Source organism: Muscardinus avellanarius (assembly GCF_963383645.1).
Source record: "Muscardinus avellanarius genome assembly, chromosome: 16".
Taxonomy (NCBI): Eukaryota; Metazoa; Chordata; class Mammalia; order Rodentia; family Gliridae; genus Muscardinus; species Muscardinus avellanarius.
Genome location: NC_137802.1, coordinates 59,447,515 through 59,466,183, shown reverse-complemented (window position 1 = coordinate 59,466,183; position 18,669 = coordinate 59,447,515). Strand labels below are relative to the sequence as shown.

The 18,669-nt window shown below is 41.6% G+C and overlaps 1 protein-coding gene across 2 annotated transcripts in view; it reads left to right on the top strand.

The window, feature by feature from the left end:
* The window catches only part of SMURF2 (SMAD specific E3 ubiquitin protein ligase 2), a gene marked incomplete at both ends in the record, with an annotated part of 115,309 nt that overhangs the window by 52,482 nt on the left and 44,158 nt on the right, over window positions 1–18,669 (top strand). For both annotated transcript variants that reach the window (XM_080712843.1, XM_080712842.1), the window contains 4 exons: window positions 2,882–3,015; window positions 5,493–5,558; window positions 10,643–10,727; window positions 17,544–17,627. In XM_080712843.1, the coding sequence (XP_080568969.1) occupies window positions 2,882–3,015; window positions 5,493–5,558; window positions 10,643–10,727; window positions 17,544–17,627 (369 nt within the window). The remainder of the gene's footprint in view (window positions 1–2,881; window positions 3,016–5,492; window positions 5,559–10,642; window positions 10,728–17,543; window positions 17,628–18,669) is intronic.

Below are 18,669 nucleotides of genomic sequence, written 5' to 3'. Positions count from 1 at the left end.
GGGTTCCACCCCCAGACCCGAAAAAAAAAAAAAAAAGTGAAAAAAGAAGACTAAAAAATAGGGCTGGGGTTATAGCTCGGAGGTAAAATGCTCCTGGGTTCCATCCCCAGTACTTCAAAAAAATAAAAAATAAATGTAATAATAATATATTTTAATTCAGTACATCTAAAATATTTCAACAGATAATAAATATAAGATATTGATCTATTTTAAGTCTTTGAAATCAGAGGTTATTTTGTTCTTACAGCTGGACTCCATTTGAACTAGCTACATTGAAAATACTCAATAGTCTCATGTGGGTGGCATCGTGGCTACTATTCTGGACAGTGCAGGTTTAGAGTATTGCTGACGGACCCTGATTTGGGGTTCTCATGATTATTGTTTTCCACATGGAAGATTTCAGGGTATTTTCTACATTCCTCTCTTGCTAATACTTGTTATTTAAAAAAAAAATTACAGCCACATGTGGATATGAATGGATACCTCATTGTGGTTTTGATTTACATTTCCCTGGTGACTAGTAATGTTGAGTATCATTTTGTGTGTTTGTTAGGTTTAATTTCATAGTTAAATTTAACTGTCTACCTAGAGTATTTCTTCTGCTTGTTTCCAAGGGGTTACATTGAAAGGAAAAAGATTAGCCGGGTGTGGTGGCACAGGCTTGTAATCCCAGCATTTGGGAGGCTGAGACGGGAGGATTGTGGTTTGAGGACAGCCTCAGCAACTTAGGCTCTTTGCAACTCAGTGAGACCGTGTTTCAAAATAAAGAATTAAAAATAGAGTTGGGGTTGTAGCTCGGAGGTAGAAAGTCCCTGGGTTCCATCCCCAGTACCGAAGGAAAAAAAAGGGAAAAGATCAGTCAGGTGTGGTGGCACATACTTGTCCCATTACTTGGGAGGCGGAGACAGGAGGATCACAGGTTTAAGGCCAGCCTTAGCAGCTTTGTGAGGCTCTCTGCAACTTAGACTGTTTCAAACTAAAAAATAAAATAGGGCTTGGAATGTAGCTTAAGTAGAATGCCCCTGGGTTCAGTTCCCTCATACACATATACACAAAGAAAAAAGGAAAGGGTGGGGGGAGATCAAGGGGACCCTTTGGATCATATTGCAAAACGTTTGCCTTAAATTGGCCTAGTTTACAAAGTCCAATACTTATATTTTACCCAAAAATCTTGAATTGTGTACCATTTTTTGGTCTATAAGATAATGTTATGTTCTTCTCTGGCAGTATCCCTCATGATGGAATATTCTGAAGCTTGTTTATAAATCATACACTTTTGATGAGGTCGAGGCTTTACTATTACCTGAGAGAGTGCTCTGCTTTCAACTACACAGACTCACTTTTCCTGTGACATTACTTAGTGTTACAGTATATGAAGAACAGATAAGTGAGAGCAGATGCTTCTCTAGTTGTAAGAAATGATATTATTTTGGATTAATTTCTAGCCTAGGATATTTGAACAGAATATGATGCATACTTAAGTAATACAGTACAATTGATAATTTTTAGTTTGATTCACAGTTTGACTATTTTCTAAAAGAAGGTGCATAATTAGCAAATTTTTATTATAGTTTAGTATACAGGTTTCTAAGCTTTTCATGTATGGTATACATAAAAAATATGGTGGTTCTTTGCAGTGAACAGATAGAATTGCTTAAGCCAGTGGTGGTCTGCCCTTATGTCTTAAGAATCAGTATTTCAGCATATCTACTATCTAGATCTACTAGTTGGGAAACCAATTTAATGTGAACCTTTTTTTCCTTAAATATTTGGTTTGGGTGATTTGCTTGTTTAATTCTTAATTCTAGTTGGAATTTTGACATAGCATGAAGTAGATACATACTGAAGTATTTCTGATAAGTATATCTGAGAATTGGTACATGCGTCTTGAATGATATTTTAGTCCAAATATTTTATTGTAAGCAATAGAAACCAAATTCAAATTGGCTTTACTTTTGAAAAGGGAATGTATTGGTTTGCCCTGGGGTGGGCTTTTTTTTTTTTTTAATATACTTGGATCCAGGGGTTCAAGTATGCCTTTTATATTCCTTATTTAAGAATTTTGGCCCTTGCTTAAGAAGTTTAGCCTTTTTTATATAGTAAGTGAATTTTTTTGCTTTACTGAATAATACTTTCAGATCAAGGTTGCTGGACCAAAAATTTGACACCTTAGAATTATTAAAAAAGAGTTAGGTCCTATTGCTATGTTACGTTTTTGCATGGGTTGACGCCATGTTAACAGTTGGCTGTGGTGGAGCTTTTATATACTCGTAGGCACATGCACAGACAAGTACAGTAACGCTTTCCCCTGCTCTGCTTGTCTGCAGGCAGTGAAGTGAAATCTGCAAGAGTCCTGCTCGCTCAAGGCCTGCATACAGGGAGGAAGCAGGGGAAAAGCGTTACAAACAGCTTTTGTCCTACAGCATTTAAAATGTAACAGGTAGGTCAGATTTTTGGTCTATCAGCCTTGACAATGCCCCTTGAAAGTAAACGAAGTCTTTTCTGAAGTAGTAGGTCATGTCATTGAAATGTATTTAAAATGTGACTCTGATAAAAGTTCTTTTAGGATTTTTGTTCTTGGATGGAAGTAATCATTATGAATTCCTTTAGTCTTATTAGACTTTAGTTAATAAAATAGCTTTTTTGCTACCAATCATCATTGTCCAGCGTGAGAGTGGCAGGTGAGACAAGGAGGGTATATTAAAAATTATTTTACATATTATAAGATTTAAAAAAAATTTAGTCCTGGGGATTGATTGAAATCATAACTTATTTGCATCATCTAGTCATATTCTGAAACATATTTGTGTCCTTAGAAAGGACAAAAGAAAAATTTTACTTATGTTTACCAAGTTACTCATATAGCCATTTTGTTTTCTAGGTATATTGGAAAGTCTGATTCAGTTACGATCAGTGTATGGAATCACAAGAAGATCCATAAAAAACAAGGTGCTGGCTTTCTTGGTTGTGTTCGTCTTCTTTCCAATGCCATCAACCGACTCAAAGACACTGGTTGTGAGTAGATATTAGTTACTTTTAAATTAAAAAAATACATAAAATGTTATTATTCTATTATGTTGTTTTGGTTATTACTATGGTTATTGTTTTTGCTATTTTTTTTTTTTTTTTTTTTTTGTGGGTCTGGGGATGAAACCCAGGGGCATTTGACCTCCGAGCTACACCCCCTGCCCTATTTTTTATTATTTATTTTGAAACCGGGTCTCACTGAGTTGCAGAGAGCCTCACTAAGTAGCTGAGGCTGTCCGCAAACCGCGATCCTCCAGGTCTCAGCCTCCCGAATGCTGGGATTACAAGCGTGCGCCACAACGACCGGCTTATGGTTATTGTTTTTAATGATATTTATAATGCTGTAGGGGGTCCAAAATCTTAACTTCCTTTTCTTTGCGGTACTGGGGATGGAACCCAGGGCATTCTATTCTACCTCCGAACCACACCCCTAGCCCTATTTTTTATTCTTATTTTGAAACAGGGTCTCACTGAATTGCAGAGGGAGGGCCTAAGTAACTGAGCCTGCCCACAAACTGCAATCCTCCTGTCTCAGCCTCCCAAATGCTTGGATTACAAGTGTGAGCCACTGCTCTGAAATGAAACATCTTAAGTAAGTGAGGCCTAGAGCTGAGTCAGAGCTGATATTAGCTTCCAGTGACTTTATGAGTGTTAAGAAATTATTAAAGCCAGGCATGGTGGCGTACCATTGTAATCCCAAGATTTGGGAGGTTGAGATAGCCTCCCAAATACATGATAGACACACATACACATTTAGCTAATGAACTTGAAAAGCAGAGTCAGCTTACCATAGATTGCCAAATATATTAAGAGTGATCACTTTTAACGAAGCAGTGATACCACAGCCCAGATACACAAATATTTACCAGGATAAAATTGAGCTAGAAGTTGTGTGTCAGAGGAATTTTAAGGCATCTGAGAACTTCTTACATTTCTGGGTTAACAGGGTGATGATCAACAGGAGAGAGGTGTTTGGATTGAAAAATATCTGTATATAAAAGCAAACTGTTTATCAGGTATGGTGGTACATGCCTGTAATCCCAGTATTTAGGAGACTGAGACAGGAAGATCGCAGGTTTGAGACCAGTCTCAGCAACTTTGTGAGACTCTCGGCAATGAAAATAGGGCTGAGGTGTTGTATCTTGGAGGTAGAATGCCCTGGGTTCAGTCCCCAGTACCATACACACACGTTTTATTACCCAGTTCAGCAAGCAGACGTAAAACGTATCTCTGACTCAGCTTCTCAGCATTTATTGAGCCCTTAGCATGGCAGATACTGTTCTTACAGGTGAAAAGGCCTGGGTTGCACTGTCTGAGAAGCAGGGGCAAAGCCTCCTGCAGAGTGGGCGTGCCACGTGAGGGATTGAAGAGAAAAGACTCTGCAGAAGTCGATAGCAAACTCAGCCATCCGTTTACTTTGTAAAGGAAAAAAAAATCTGTATCTTTGCCTGTATTTTCAGAGGCTATAGTTTGAGAACAAAGTTTTTTTTTATACTACTTGCGAATGTTTCACTGTATTAACTTATCTGACCTTTCTGATGTGCAGTAATATTGATCTAATACTTACTGAACGTCTGATGTATCCTACCAAGTTGGACTGGAGAGTACAAAGACTAAGATATGACTTCCTCCTTTTATCAATTTGTGGATATTTCTGTAGACAACTGTAAAAGAACTCAGTTTTATGTGCTATAACCAAAGTAAAATGAACACACTATGGTGGCTTTATTCCTTACTGTAACTTTGAGGGCCAGTCCAATACTATATTTATTTTATAGCTGAGGAATCAGTGAGAAAATTGAGTTGCTCTTCAATGATTAGTGGCATACTTAAACCCAGATCTTGTTTATTTTTGGCTTCTAATTAATACTTTCTACATGTGTCATTTGGAATAGTTAGATAAAAAATAATACTAATGACAACAAACATTTTAATTGGACTCCTATGTGCCAGGTACTATGCTGAAAGTTTTATGTAACTGCCTAATTTAATCCTTGAAAAAATAGAAGGTTCTACTATTACATGTGAGAAAGCAAGGTTCAGGTATAAATCACTTAAGACCAGTAGCTATGAAGAGGCAAGCCAAGACTCAACTGGAGTGGTCTGAGAGCTCTGGAAAGAATAAAACTGTTGGCAGTGTATACAGTAGTGCTGCATGGCTTTGAAGTTGGAACTTATCAAAACCTGTTGAGATACTTATACAGCTATACTGTGTATGTGTGTATATATACATACAAATGCATATGAATATGTATATATGGATACACATAAAAGATGTATTTTATACAGCATATGCATTTTGAGAATTTTAAACATTTGTTTTATAATTAAAATATGGTTAATTCTTTAAATGATAGGTCTGATTTCCAATGGATTGTGGAAATTTACTGTCACCGTAGGTGTTAGAATATCTGATACCAGCTATTTTTTAATCTTTTTTTGTTGCTGTTTTTGTTCTGAAATAGATCAGAGGTTGGATCTATGCAAACTTGGGCCAAATGACAATGATACAGTTAGAGGACAGATAGTAGGTAAGTGTGGACTTTATATCTTTGTGAATGAGTAGGGCCTCAATTAGACTGTCGTAAAGTCTAAATACCCTTTAGATCAAGGTATAATAACTTCAGCTTCATTGTATTGGCATGAATTAATGTAAAATTTAGTATATAAAATGCTACAAACAGGATATAGGATCCAGATTAATTAAAAAGATTAAAGTAAGAGATGGTGGTGCACACTTGCAATCCCAGTACTTGGGAGGCTGTAATAGGTGTGAAGCCAGCGTGACATAATTTAGCGAGATCCTGTTTCAAAATTTAAAAATTAGGAAGTGCGGGCATAGTGGCTCATGTTTATAATCCCAGTAGTTGAGAGGCTGAAACAGGAGGGTCACAGTTTGCGGCCAGCTTCACCTACTTAGTGAGGCCCTCTACAACTTAGTGAGACCCTGTTTCAAAATAAAGAATAAAAATAGGGGTAAGGGTATAGCTCAAAGGTAGAATGTGCCTGGGTTAATCCCCAGTATTGCAATTAAAACAAAATAAATGGGGCTGGTGTGTAGCTCATGGTAGAATGCCCTTGGGTTCAGTGCCCAGTACCACAAGAAAAACAAAACAAAATACTTTAATGTTAAAAATAAAGTGGCAGCTCCTGGTATTGTAAATCACTATGAAACCTTTAGGATTTTTTTCTTTTCTTTGTGGTACTGGGGATGGAACCAGGAATGTTTTACCTCTGAGCTCACACTCCCAGCCCTATTTAATTTTTATTTTGAAACAAGGTCTCACTAGTTTGAGAGACTCGCTACTTGTTGAGGATATCCTCGAACATTTGATCCTCAAATGTTCAAGAAACCCAGTTCAGGATTTCTTTCAAAGTAGACAAATATAGTAGAGCAAGAGAAAAACTTTGCAGATGCTATTGAAGTTTCCTGAAAATTCTCAAACTAGGTTTTTTTTTTTTTTTTTGGTACTGGTGATGGAACCCAGGGGCATTTGTACCTCCAAGCTATACCCCTAGCCCTGTTTTTTATTCTTTATTTTGAAACGGGATCTCACTGAGTTGCATAGGGCCTCACTAAGTAGCTGAAGCTGTCCGTGAACTGTGATCCTCCAGTCTCAGCCTCCTGAATGCTGGGATTATAAGCGTGTGCTACCATGCCCAGTTCAAACTAGTTTATGAGTAAGGAGAAAATATTCTTTTGAACTCTCTTTTTTTTTTTAATACTTTGTTTAATGTTTAATGTTTTACAGTTTAAGAAATCTATGAAGAAAATAGAATAAGCAATGGTAGTATAACAATAACTGGAGAAAAGGGAAAATTATTCCCTTACTGCTAAGGCACTCATTGGGATTGGACGAATAGCTATCTAGAACTAACTTAGAGGAAAAGGAAAATATAAAATTTCCCAACCCAGATGTGGTGGCACACACTTATAATCCCAGCATTTGGGAGGCTCAGACAGGAGTATCATGGTTCCAGGACAGCCTCAGCTACTATTTAGTGAGGCCCTATGCAACTTAGCAAGACCCTGTTTCAAAATAAAGAATAAAAAATAGGGCTGGGGTGTAGCTCAGAGGTAGAATTGCCTCTAGGTTCCATCCCCAGTACCACCCCCCCAAAAAAAAAACCCCAAAACTTAAGAGTTCATGGAAGTCAATGTGATGGCACTGCCTATAATCCCAGTACTTGGGAGAATGAGACAGGAGGATCATAGGTTCCATGCAACTTGGTGAGGTCTCTACAACTTAGATCAGATTTCAAAATAAAAAAATAAAATAAACCGAATGTGGTGGTGCATGCTTGTAATCCCAGTATTTGGGAGGCTGAGACAGGAGGATAGCAGGTTCATAGCCAGACTCAGCAGCCTTGTGAGGCCCTCTGCATCTTAGACCCTGTTTCAAATTACATAAAACCAAACCAGTTGTGGTGGTGCATGCTTGTAATCTCAGTACTTGGGAGGCTGAGACAGGAGGATCGGGCGGGTTTGGAGCCAGCGTCAGCTGCTTAGGCTCTCAGCAACGTAGTGATAATAGGTTGGGTCCTTTCCCCTACCCTTACTGGACCCTGCAGCTGGGACAGGAGGTGGAGCCCCAGAAGCCAGAAGTGGAGGTGGGGCAGACTCCAAATATCGCTAGAGGACTGGCATTCTCCTGCCTTGCTAGCCCCACTTCAAGACCCCGGCTAGAAAAATACCCTCACTTCTCTCTCCGGTGTGATTCTGTTGACTGATAGCCCTCTCCCCCAATATTGGTCAGCAGACCTTGACTGGAGTGACAGACAATAAAAGGGGCCTGGTCTCACACTCCTTTGCTGAATTTTGCTACCTTTGGGACCTCCGACTCAATTTCAGTGTTATAAGTGAGACCTTGTTTCCAAATAAAATATAAAATAGTTCTGGGAGTGTAGACCAGATATAGAAAGCTTTTGGGTTTCATCCCTAGTACAACAATAAGTAAGTAAGTAAGTAAGTAAATGCCAGGCTGGGGATATAGCTTGGAGGTAGAATGCTCCAGAGTTCAATCCTCACTCAGTACCACATTTAAAAAAAAAAAAGTTTTGAAGATGGGCACGGTGATACACACCTGTAATCCCAGTTAGTGGCAGTCAGAGACAGGAGGATTGTAGGTTTGAGGCCAGACTCAGCAATTTAGGGAGACCTTGTTTCAAAAAAAAAAAAAAATACATGAATGAATGAATGAATAAGGCCGGGGTGGGGGGTGCTCAGAGGTAGAATGCTCCTGGATTCAATCCCTAGTAACTCCCCCCTAAAAATAAATGGGTTGAGATATGATCAAGATGCACAGTGTGATAGGACACCAGTGAAGGCACCTTTTTTGGGGGGGTGGGTACTGAGGAATGAACCCGGGACATTCTACTTCTGAGCTACATCCCCAGTTCTATATTTTATTTCTTTTTTTGAAACACAGTTTTAGTAAATTGCAGAGGGCATTACAAAGTAGCTGAGGATAGCTGGAAACCTGCGATCTTCCTGTCTCAGCTGCGCAAATCCTGGGTTTACAGGCTTGTGCCTCCATGCCTGGCTATGAAGGCACCTTTGAGACGTGTGTGTGTGTGTGTGTGCGCGGTGGTGGGCACTGGGGATTGTATCTAGGGGGCATTCTATCTCTGAGCTATACCCAAGCCCTATTTTTTATTCTTTATTTTGAAACAGGGTCTCACTAAGTTACAGAGGGCCTCACTAAGTAGCTGAGGCTGGCCACAAACCTGATTCGCCCATCTCAGCCTCCCAAGTATTGTATGTCTATAATTTTAATTATAGTGAACATAACATTTTTATTTTACTCTTTCATTGTTTTTAGAGTTTGTATAATCTTTTAATCAATTTTTTTTTTTTTTGGTGGTACTGGGGTTCCTGGAAGCCCTTCTATCTCTGAGCTACACTCCCAGACCTATTTTATATTTTTAAATTTGGAAACAGGGTCTCTTAAGCCAGCAAGGCTGGCTTCGAATCTGCGCGATCCTCCTGTCTCTGTCTCCCAAGAGCGGGGATTACAAGCATGTGCCACCACGCCAGCTGTAACTAATTTTTAAAGGATGAAAATTATATAGATAGAGCATAACTTAATCATTGAACTTTTATTTATTTAATTTTTTTGCTCTTTTAACTTTGAAATTTGCAACTGGGTGTGGTGATGCACACTTGTAATATTAGTACTTGGAATGCTGAGGCAGGATGATTGCAGGTTAGAGCCCAAACTCAGCAATTTAGCAAGACCTTGCTTCAAAATAAAAAACTAAAAGGGCTTAGAGTATAGCTCAAAGGTAAAACACCTCTGGGTTCAATCCCTAGTAAAACACACACACACACACACACACACACACACACACACACACACACGAAAGAAACAAACATTCAAACTTATGAACATTTGTTTAGCTTTACAGTGCAAGGCTAGATGGTAGAGGCTACTCTAGAGTTGTCTGGTTCCAAGTTTATAGTGATGTTTGTTTGTTTATTTATTTGCAGTACTGGGGATAGAACCCAGGGGCATTCTACCTCTGAGTGGCACCCCCAGCCCTATTTTTTATTCTTTATTTTGAAACAGGGTCTCACTAAGTTGCAGAGGGCCTCAATAAGTAGCTGACACTGGCCATGAACCATGATCCTCCTGTCTCAGCCTCCCAAATGCTGGGATTACAAGTGTGCACCACCACGCTGGGCTATAGTGATGTTTCATACACACTTGATGATGATGTACCATTAAAATTCATATATTCCAAGGACTGCTGTATTGCAAGAATTTAATGTATTTTTTCCCCCCTGGTATTGGATGGAACCCAGGGGCCTTCCACCTCTGAGCTCTACACCCCCAGTCTATTTTTTGGTCTTTTTAGAAATTTTTTGAAATAGAGTCTCACTGAGTGCAACCTCACTAAGTAGCTAAGGTTGTTTATGAACCACAATTCTCTGGTCTCAGCCTCCCAAATGCTGGGATTACAACAAGCATATACCACCACACCTGGCTCCAGTGTATTTTTTTTTTATCAAGAATCATTCTTGATATAATAATAAGCCTTTATTGTTATCAAAACCCAATTAATGTGAACTTTTCAAACTCCTCCATACGCTAATATACCATTAATGTGTTATTCCTCTTAAGTGTAGCAGCAACATTGTTTTGCCCCATTACAGTGGTGAAAAGAATGTCTTTCATGAACATGATAAAGTAGAGAAAACCTTAAGATTCTTGTATCATTCCTAAATGGAAGAATTTATGGGAAAGTAGAGTTTAGAAGAACTCATTGTTCATTCTAAGGTATAACAATGAGCTAAGCCAGATGTTTTCTTTTTCTTTTCTTTTCTTGTGGTACTGGGGGTGGAACCCAGAGGCTTTCTACCTCTGGGCTATACTCCTAGACCTATTTTACATTTTATTTGGAAACAGGGTCTCACTAAGTTGCTGAGAGCCTCACTAAGTAGCTGAGGCTGGCTTCGAACTTGTGCAATTCTCCTGTCTCAGCCTCCCAAGCGCGGGGATTACAAGCATGTGCCACCACGCCCAGCTAAGCCAGATGTTTTCTAAAGATGGATATTTTAGACTGTAATAGTTCTAATTCTGTGAATCTTAGTAATGTTTCTGTTGTTTGATAGTAAGTCTTCAGTCCAGAGACCGCATAGGCACCGGAGGACAAGTTGTGGATTGCAGTCGTTTGTTTGATAATGATTTACCAGATGGGTAAGCTAATATCACTATAGTCACTACACAAATATATAGATAATCGTGAAATAATAAGAAATAATTTTTTTTTTTTTTTTTTTTTGGTGGTACTGGGGTTCCTGGAAGCCCTTCTACCTCCGGGCTACATTCCCAGACCTGTTTTATACTTTTTATTTGGAAAGAGGGTCTCTTAAGCCAGCGAGGCTGGCTCCAGACCAGCGCGATCCTCCTGTCTCCACCTCCCAAGCACGGGGATTACAAGCGTGCGCCACCACGCCCGGCGTAAGAAATAATTTGATATTTACTGCATGCGTTAGAAATTTGCTGTGGTCAATTCCAAAATGTAAGTTTCCCTTCTTGGAAACTTAGAAGTTTTTTTTTTTTATAACAAGTTTATAAAAATAAGTCCTTAATTAGCCAGGCGTGGTGGCGCATACTTGTAATCCCAGCATTCGGAAGGCTGAGACCAGAGGATCGGGGTTCGTGGACAGCCTCAGCTACTACTTAGTGAGGCCCTCTGCAACTCGGTGAGACCGGTTTCAAAATAAAGAATAAAAAATTGGCCAGGGGGAGTAACTCGGAGGTCAAATGCTCCTGGGTTCCATCCCCAAACCCGTAAAAAAAAAAAAAAGTCCTTAATTAAATGTGTTAAATTTGTTTTTTTAAGAATTTTGACAAGAAAGCAAATGAAATTTTTACCAAATTCATTCATTCTTTCTTTCTTTCTTTCTTTCTTTCTTTCTTTCTTTCTTTCTTTCTTTCTTACTCCTTTCTTTCTTTCTTTCTTTCTTTCTTTCTTTCTTTCTTTCTTTCTTTCTTTCTTTCTTTCTTTCTTTCTTTCTTTTTTGGAGTATCCAGGGGCTTTCTAACCCCAGGCTACACTTCCAGATCTATTTATATTTTATTTGGAAACAGGGTCTCACAAAGTTGCTGAGAGCCTCATTAAGTAGCTGAGGGTGGCTTTGAACCTGCACAATCCTCCTGTCTCAGCCTCTCAAGTGCTGGGATTACAAGCGTGTGCCACCATGCCTGGCTTTTCAAATACAAGTTTTCTATAAATATTATCTATTTAAAAGAAAAACTTAACCAGGTGCAGTGGTGCATGACTATAATCCCAGTACTTAAGAGACTGAGACAGAAGGACCACATATTTGAGGCCATCCTGAGCAACTTAGTGGGACTCTGTTTTAAAATAAAATATGATAGGGCTATGAGTGTAGCTTAGCAGTAGATCACCCTGGGTTCAATCCTCAGTACCACCAAAAGTATAATTGCTTTAGTTTTGAATCGTTATTTTTTTTTGGCATAAATTTTTATATTCAATCTGTATATTTTCTCATTTTGTTTAAAGTATTAAAAATTGTGATAATTACTCAGGTGTGATGGCATGAGAGGCTGAAGCAGGAGGATCACAGGTTTGAGGCCCTCAGGTGGTAACATAGCAAAATCTTGTTGGTTTTGTTTGGTGGTACTAGGGGTGGAACCCAGGGTCTTTCTACCTCTGGGCTATACTCACAGACTTGTTTTTATATTTTATTTGGAAACAGGGTCTCACTAAGTTGCTGAGAGCCTCACTTAGTAGCTGAGGCTGGCTTCGAACCTATGTGATCCTCTTGTTTCAGCTTCCCAAGTTCAGGGATTACAAGCGTGCACCACCACGCCCGGCTCAAGACCCTGTTTTAAGATTAAAAAAAAAAAAAAGGGCCAGGGGTATAGCTTGGAGGTAGAAAGCCCCTGGGTTTAATCCCTAGTAACAAATAAATAACTAAATAAATAATTGTGATAATTGTTTATAAATTATTTTAGCTCTCCCCCCCCCCTTTCTTCTGGTTTTGGGGATTGAACCCAGGGGCTTCTCTGAGCTATCCCTCGATTTCTTTCTTTTTTTTTTTCATTTTGAAATAGGGTCTTATTAAACTGTGGAGGGACTCACTGAGTTGCTGAGGCTGGCTGTGAACCTGTGATCCTCCCGTCTCAGCCTCCCAAGTACTGGGATTACACATGTGCACCAGCTCACTTTAGGATCTTTTTTTTTTTTTAATTTATTTTTATTGGTGCATTAAGACTTGAGAGGATATACAAGCACACATCATCCAATTAGCCCTCATCCAGTCCCCATCCCATTCCTTCCCCCTCCCTCGATCCCATGCTTGTTTGGTGATTAACTTTGATACATATGTTTATGTACTTCCTGCTTTTTAAAGAGACTCCATCCTCCCCTATTCCGTACCCTCTGATTGGTCACCTTAATTGCTTCACTATAGGGCCCTTTCTATAGCTCAACTACTTCCTGTTGCCTCTTTCCTCCTAGTTATTGCTGATTAGGGGAAGCATCTGGTTTTAATTTTCTGCGATATTTCTCTGTGCATGCCGCATTGCAAATACCGATCCCACTCTTGACGGCCCCAGTTGTGGCCTGGCTACCCGGTGGACTGATCCAGACCTCGCTGGCTCAAGCAGTGGCCTTGCCTCATGGGAGGCCCCGGTTCTGGCCTCGCTGGCACTGACACTGGCCTAACCCCTCAGCTGGCTCCTATCCCAGCCTCGGAGGCCCCAGCACCGGCCTTCCTCACGGTAGGCTCTGATGTTAGCCGATGGCCCCGGCATCGGCCTAACCCCTCGGCAGGCTCCAATCCAGGCCTCGGAGGCCTCAGTAGCGGCCTTGCTTCATGGAAGGCTCCGATACCGGCCACTGGCCCCGGCACTGGCCTAACCCCTCAGCAGGCTCTGATCCCGGCCTCCGAGACCCCGGCCTCCGAGACCCCGGCACCGGCCCTGCCTTGCGGCGGGCTCCGATCCCGGCCTCGCTGGCCCCAGCACCAGCCTAACCCCTTGGCAGGCTCCGATCCCGGCCTCGCTGGCCCCAGCACCGGCCTAACCCTTCAGCAGGCTCCGATCCCGGCCTCGCTGGCCCCAGCACCGGCCTTGCCTCATGGCAGGCTCCGATCCCGGCCTCGCTGGCCCCAGTACCGGCCTAACCCCTCGGCAGGCTCTGATCCCGGCCTCAGAGGCCTCAATAGCGGCCTTGCCTCACGGAAGGCTCCGATGCTGGCCAGTGGCCCCGGCACCAGCCTAACCCCTCAGCAGGCTCTGATCCCGGCCTCGGAGGCCCCAGCCCCGGCCTTGCCTCGCGGCAGGCTCCGATCCCGGCCTCGCTGGCCCCAGCACCGGCATAACCCCTCGGCAGGCTCTGATCCCGGTCTCGGAGGCCTCAATAACGGCCTTGCCTCACAGAAGGCTCCAATGCCAGCCGTTGGCCCTGGCACCGGCCTAACCCCTCGGCAGGCTCCAATCCCGGCCTCAGAGGCCCCAGCACCGGCCTTGCCTCACAGCAGGCTCCGATCCCAGCTTTGCTGTGTCCGTCGCCGGCCTCACCCCTCAGCAGGCTCTAATCTGAGCACCCTCTTCGCCCAACTATTTGTCCCACAATCTCGAGCATGTGTGGTGGTGGTAGCATTCTGCCTCTGGGGTCATTACTTCAAAGGTTCCAGGTGTAATGCATCAGATCTCTGCCTCCCCTGAGTACTGGCCACTGCCATTGCCACTGCCTCCACCATTTCAAATCTTTCCCAAGCTTTTTTTTCTACTCTGAATGTTGTCCAGTCTTCCTAAGCATGCGCGACGGTAGCATTCAACCTTTGGTGTAATTTCTCCAAGAAAAAAAAGTAAGGTTGGTAGGCTCCGATTTCTGCTTCTTCTGAATACAAGTCTCCACCGCCAGCGCGGAAACCTCTTTCAGCACCGCCTATCATCTTGGTCTCTGCTAAAGTCTCTCTCCTTACAGGTGATGTCCAAGATTCTTAACAATGTAGAGAAGAAGCAGTCCTCCTTAGCAGGGAATTTTTTCAATAATTCCAGTTTATTTGGATAAGTTTTGTCTGCATCTCCAGTATCCTGGCATCCGCCACCTCCTTGACCCCTCTCCGATATTTTCCTTTTTTCTTTTTCTTTTCCTTTTTTATAGGGTCCTTCCGGGTGGAGAGGGGTTCGCCTAGGGGCGTCCCGCCAGCACCTGCCCACCCACCCAGGGTCGGGGCCAAGGGCCCGGACCACGGGGTCCTTCCGGGTGGAGAGGAGGTTCCACCCGCCCAGTGTAGGGGCCAGGGGCCCGGACCACGGGGTCCTTCCGGGTGGAGAGGGGGTCGCCTAGGGGCGCCCCGCCAGTGCCTGCCCACCCGCCCAGGGCTGGGGCCAGGGGCCCGGACCACTTTAGCATCTTTTTAAGTCTTTTAACTCTTCTGCATGCGAAGTAGATTGTGGTACTTGTTTTGGAAGTAGATTATGGTCCTTTTTTGGTTTGTGTATGTATGTGGTACTGGAGATTGAATCCAAGGCTACACTACCACTTAGCTTTAACTTTAGCCCCTTAAAATAAAAACAAAAATTATTTTTATGATACTAGACATTGAACCAGGAGTGTTCTGCTTCTGAGCTACAACCCCAGCCCTGTTTATTTTTTATTTTGAAACAAGATCTCACTTAAGTTGCTGAGGGTCTTGCTAGACTTGAACCTGAGATCCTCCTGTCTCCTCCTCCCAAGTACTGGGATTACTGGTATGCACCACCATGCCTGCCTCCCACTTTTAATTTTGTAACAAGGGCTTGTGAAATTGCTGAGGCTTGCCTCAAAACTTGCAATCCTCTTATTTTTTTTAGCCTTGCAAGTACTAGAATTACAGGTGGCTGGATTATGGTGCTTTTGAAGGAGAGAGTATGAAATAACTAATCAGTGTTGAGAGGGGAAAGCAATGTAATAAGCTTATACGGCTTATTCTGTATTTCCCCATCACTATTGTACTATGATTGTAGTCATTGGGGATAAAATCCTTGCCCGCCCGCCCTTCCTTCCTTCCTTCCTTCCTTCCTTCCCTCCCTCCCTCCCTCCCTCCCTCCCTCCCTCCCTCCCTCCCTCCCTCCTTCCCCTTCCTCCTTCCCCTCCCCTCCTCTTTCTTTCTTTCTTTCTTTCTTTCTTTCTTTCTTTCTTTCTTTCTTTCTTTCTCTTTCTTTCTTCCTTTCTTCCTTTCTTCCTTTCTTCCTTTCTTCCTTTCTTTCCTCTCCTTCCTTCCTTTCTTTCTTTCTTTCTTTCTTTCTTTCTTTCTTTCTTTCTTTCTTTCTTTCTTTCTTTCTTTCTTTCTGTGGTACTGGGGTTCCTGGAAACCCTTCTACCTCCAGGCTACACGCCCAGACCTATTTTTTATATTTTTATTTGGAAACAGGGTCTCTTAAGCCAGTGAGGCTGTGTTCGAACCTGCGCGATCCTCCTGTCTCCGCCTCCCAAGCGCGGGGATTATAAGCGTGTGCCACCACGCCTGGCCTTCTTTTTTTTTTTTTTAATGTCCCCAAAGTTTTGCCAATATTTTTGTGGAAATATTAATGCTACCTCCTTTCTATAGTAATTTTCCTATTTTATTATATAGGTTGAGGGAGGAGTGACATTTTATTTATTTATTTATTTATTTATTTATTTATTTATTTATTTGCAGTACTGGGTATTTAACTCAGGGCCATTCTAACCTCCAGGCTGCACCTCCAGCTCTATTTTTATTCTTTATTTTGAAACAGGGTCTCACTAAGTTGCAGAGGGCCTCACTTAAGTTGAGGCTGGCAGAGAACCTGCAATCCTCCTGTCTCAACTTCCCGAATGCTGGGATTACAAGTGTGTTCCACCAAGCCCAGCTGAGAAGTGGCATTTTTGCAGTACTGGGGATGGAACCCAGGGGCATTCTACCTCTGAGCTACACCCCCAGCCCTATTTTTTATTCCTTATTTTGAAGCAGAATCTTACTGAGTTGCATAGGGCCTCACTAGGTAGCTGAGGCTGTCTATGAACCATGATCCTCCTGTCTCAGCCTCCCAAATGCTGGGAGTGCAAGTGTGTGCCACCACACCCGACTTGAAGTAGCATTCTTGATTTTCAAAAAATTCGTTTGGGTAAGCAAAATTCTTTTAAAAGCTTTTATATGCTTTCCTAGTGAAATTTAATTTTAAAGAACTGGGAGTGATTTTTTAGTCCACCTGGATCCCCATCCTTAGTTTCGTGCTTACTAGTTTTAAGACCTTGATTGATTTTATGGTTAAGTATACTTTTAGTAGAACCATTTTTCAGAAAATTGGGAAAAAATTAGTATAATTTAAGTGTTACTGACATTATTAAAAAATTCTTAGAGTATGGCTGATGGAAAATATTTGTAACATCTAAGTGTAAGTTATTTTATTTTTTCTGGTTCTGGGTATTGAACCCAGGGGTGTTCTTCTGACTCCCAGTCCTATTTTATTCTTTATTTTGAAACAGGGTCCCACTAAGTAGCTGAGGCTGGCCATGAACCTGTGATCCTCCTGTCTCAGCCTCCCAAGTACTGGGATTAGTAGTGTGTACTACTATGCCCAGCAAGTGTATTTTTTGTTGTTGTTGTTGTTTATTTGTTAGTTTTTGTGGTGCTGGGATGGAACCCAGGGGTTTTCTACCTCTGGGCTATGCCGCCAGACGTATTTTATGTTTATTTGGAAACAGAATCTCACTAGGTTGCTGAGAGCCTCACTTAGTAGCTGAGGCTGGCTTTGAACCTGTATGATCCTCCTGTCTCAGCCTCTCAAGTACTGGGATTACAAGCGTGCACCACCACACGCAGCAATGCCCAGCCAGTGTATTTTAGAAGCTCAGAATTCCATGAAATATATTATGTAGTTCTAAAATAAGTTGAAAAAAAATCTCTTCTGTGAATTGATCTCTCAGTTTGCCTTAGTGATATGATCTTGGCTTTGTGATCACAGTGAGAACATTCCCTTTCCCACTTCCTGTTAGTACCTGTTAACGCCTTGTCTCTTTTATTTAAGCTGGGAAGAAAGGCGCACTGCCTCTGGAAGAATCCAGTACTTAAACCACATAACAAGAACTACACAATGGGAACGGCCAACACGGTAAGAGAATACCGATGTGGTCTGTACTAGTTGCCTTCTTAGAATCCTTGCTTATCTTTCAGGTTTACTAGATTTTTTTCCCCTCTTGGTTTATATTGTTATATATTATTAAGTCTTAGATCAGGCACTATTATTATTTTTAAAAAGTCATTGTCAACAGCGATTATGTGATAGATCATTCTGTTGTAGCTCAAGGGCATGTAATAGTACTTAAAAGTATTTATTGAATCAGTTAAATGGATAAATTGAACAACCATTTTGTTTCTGGGTATATATTTTTTTGAGTTTGCAGTTGAGTGTTATTTAATGAGTGTTATGAAATATGTATACCGAGCTGAGCGTGGTGGTACATGCCTGCAATCCTAGTACTTGAAGGCTGAGACAGGAGGATCGAGGGTTTGAGGCCAGCCTCAGCAACTTAGCAAGGCCCTCCCCCAACAATTTAGTGAGACCTTCTTTCAAAATAAAAATATGTATGCACATATATATTTATGTATGTATGTAATATATATGGATGGAGATGTAAGTTGGAGGTTGAACACCCCTGGGTTCAATCCCCAGGACCACACACAAAAAAATGTGTAGTCTTTTTTTTTTCTTTTTTCTTTTTGTGGTACTGGAGGGTAGAATTCAGGGGCTTTCTACCTCCAGGCTACAGTCCAGCCCTATTTTTTAAAATAATTTATTTGGAAACAGAGTCTCACTAAGTTGCTGAGAGCCCCACTAAGTAGCTGAGGCTGGCTTCGAACCTGTGCGATCCTCCTTTCTCAGCCTCCCAAGCGCTGGGATTACAAGCGTGCGCCACCACATTTAGTGGTCTCCATTCCTTAAGTCCCATGAAGGGATGTTCATATTGTATTATGTCCAAGTAAGGTTTGTGATTAAGATGAAAACCATATGGAAGGGTACCTCATTTAGCATGTGTGGTAAGGAGATGGTGGAGCTTGCAAAGGAAAACTCTGAAGATGTCTCACCTAAACTGTGAAGAATAACAGCCAAAGTCCTTTTTTTTATGGAGTTTAATGTATAAATACATGAGGAG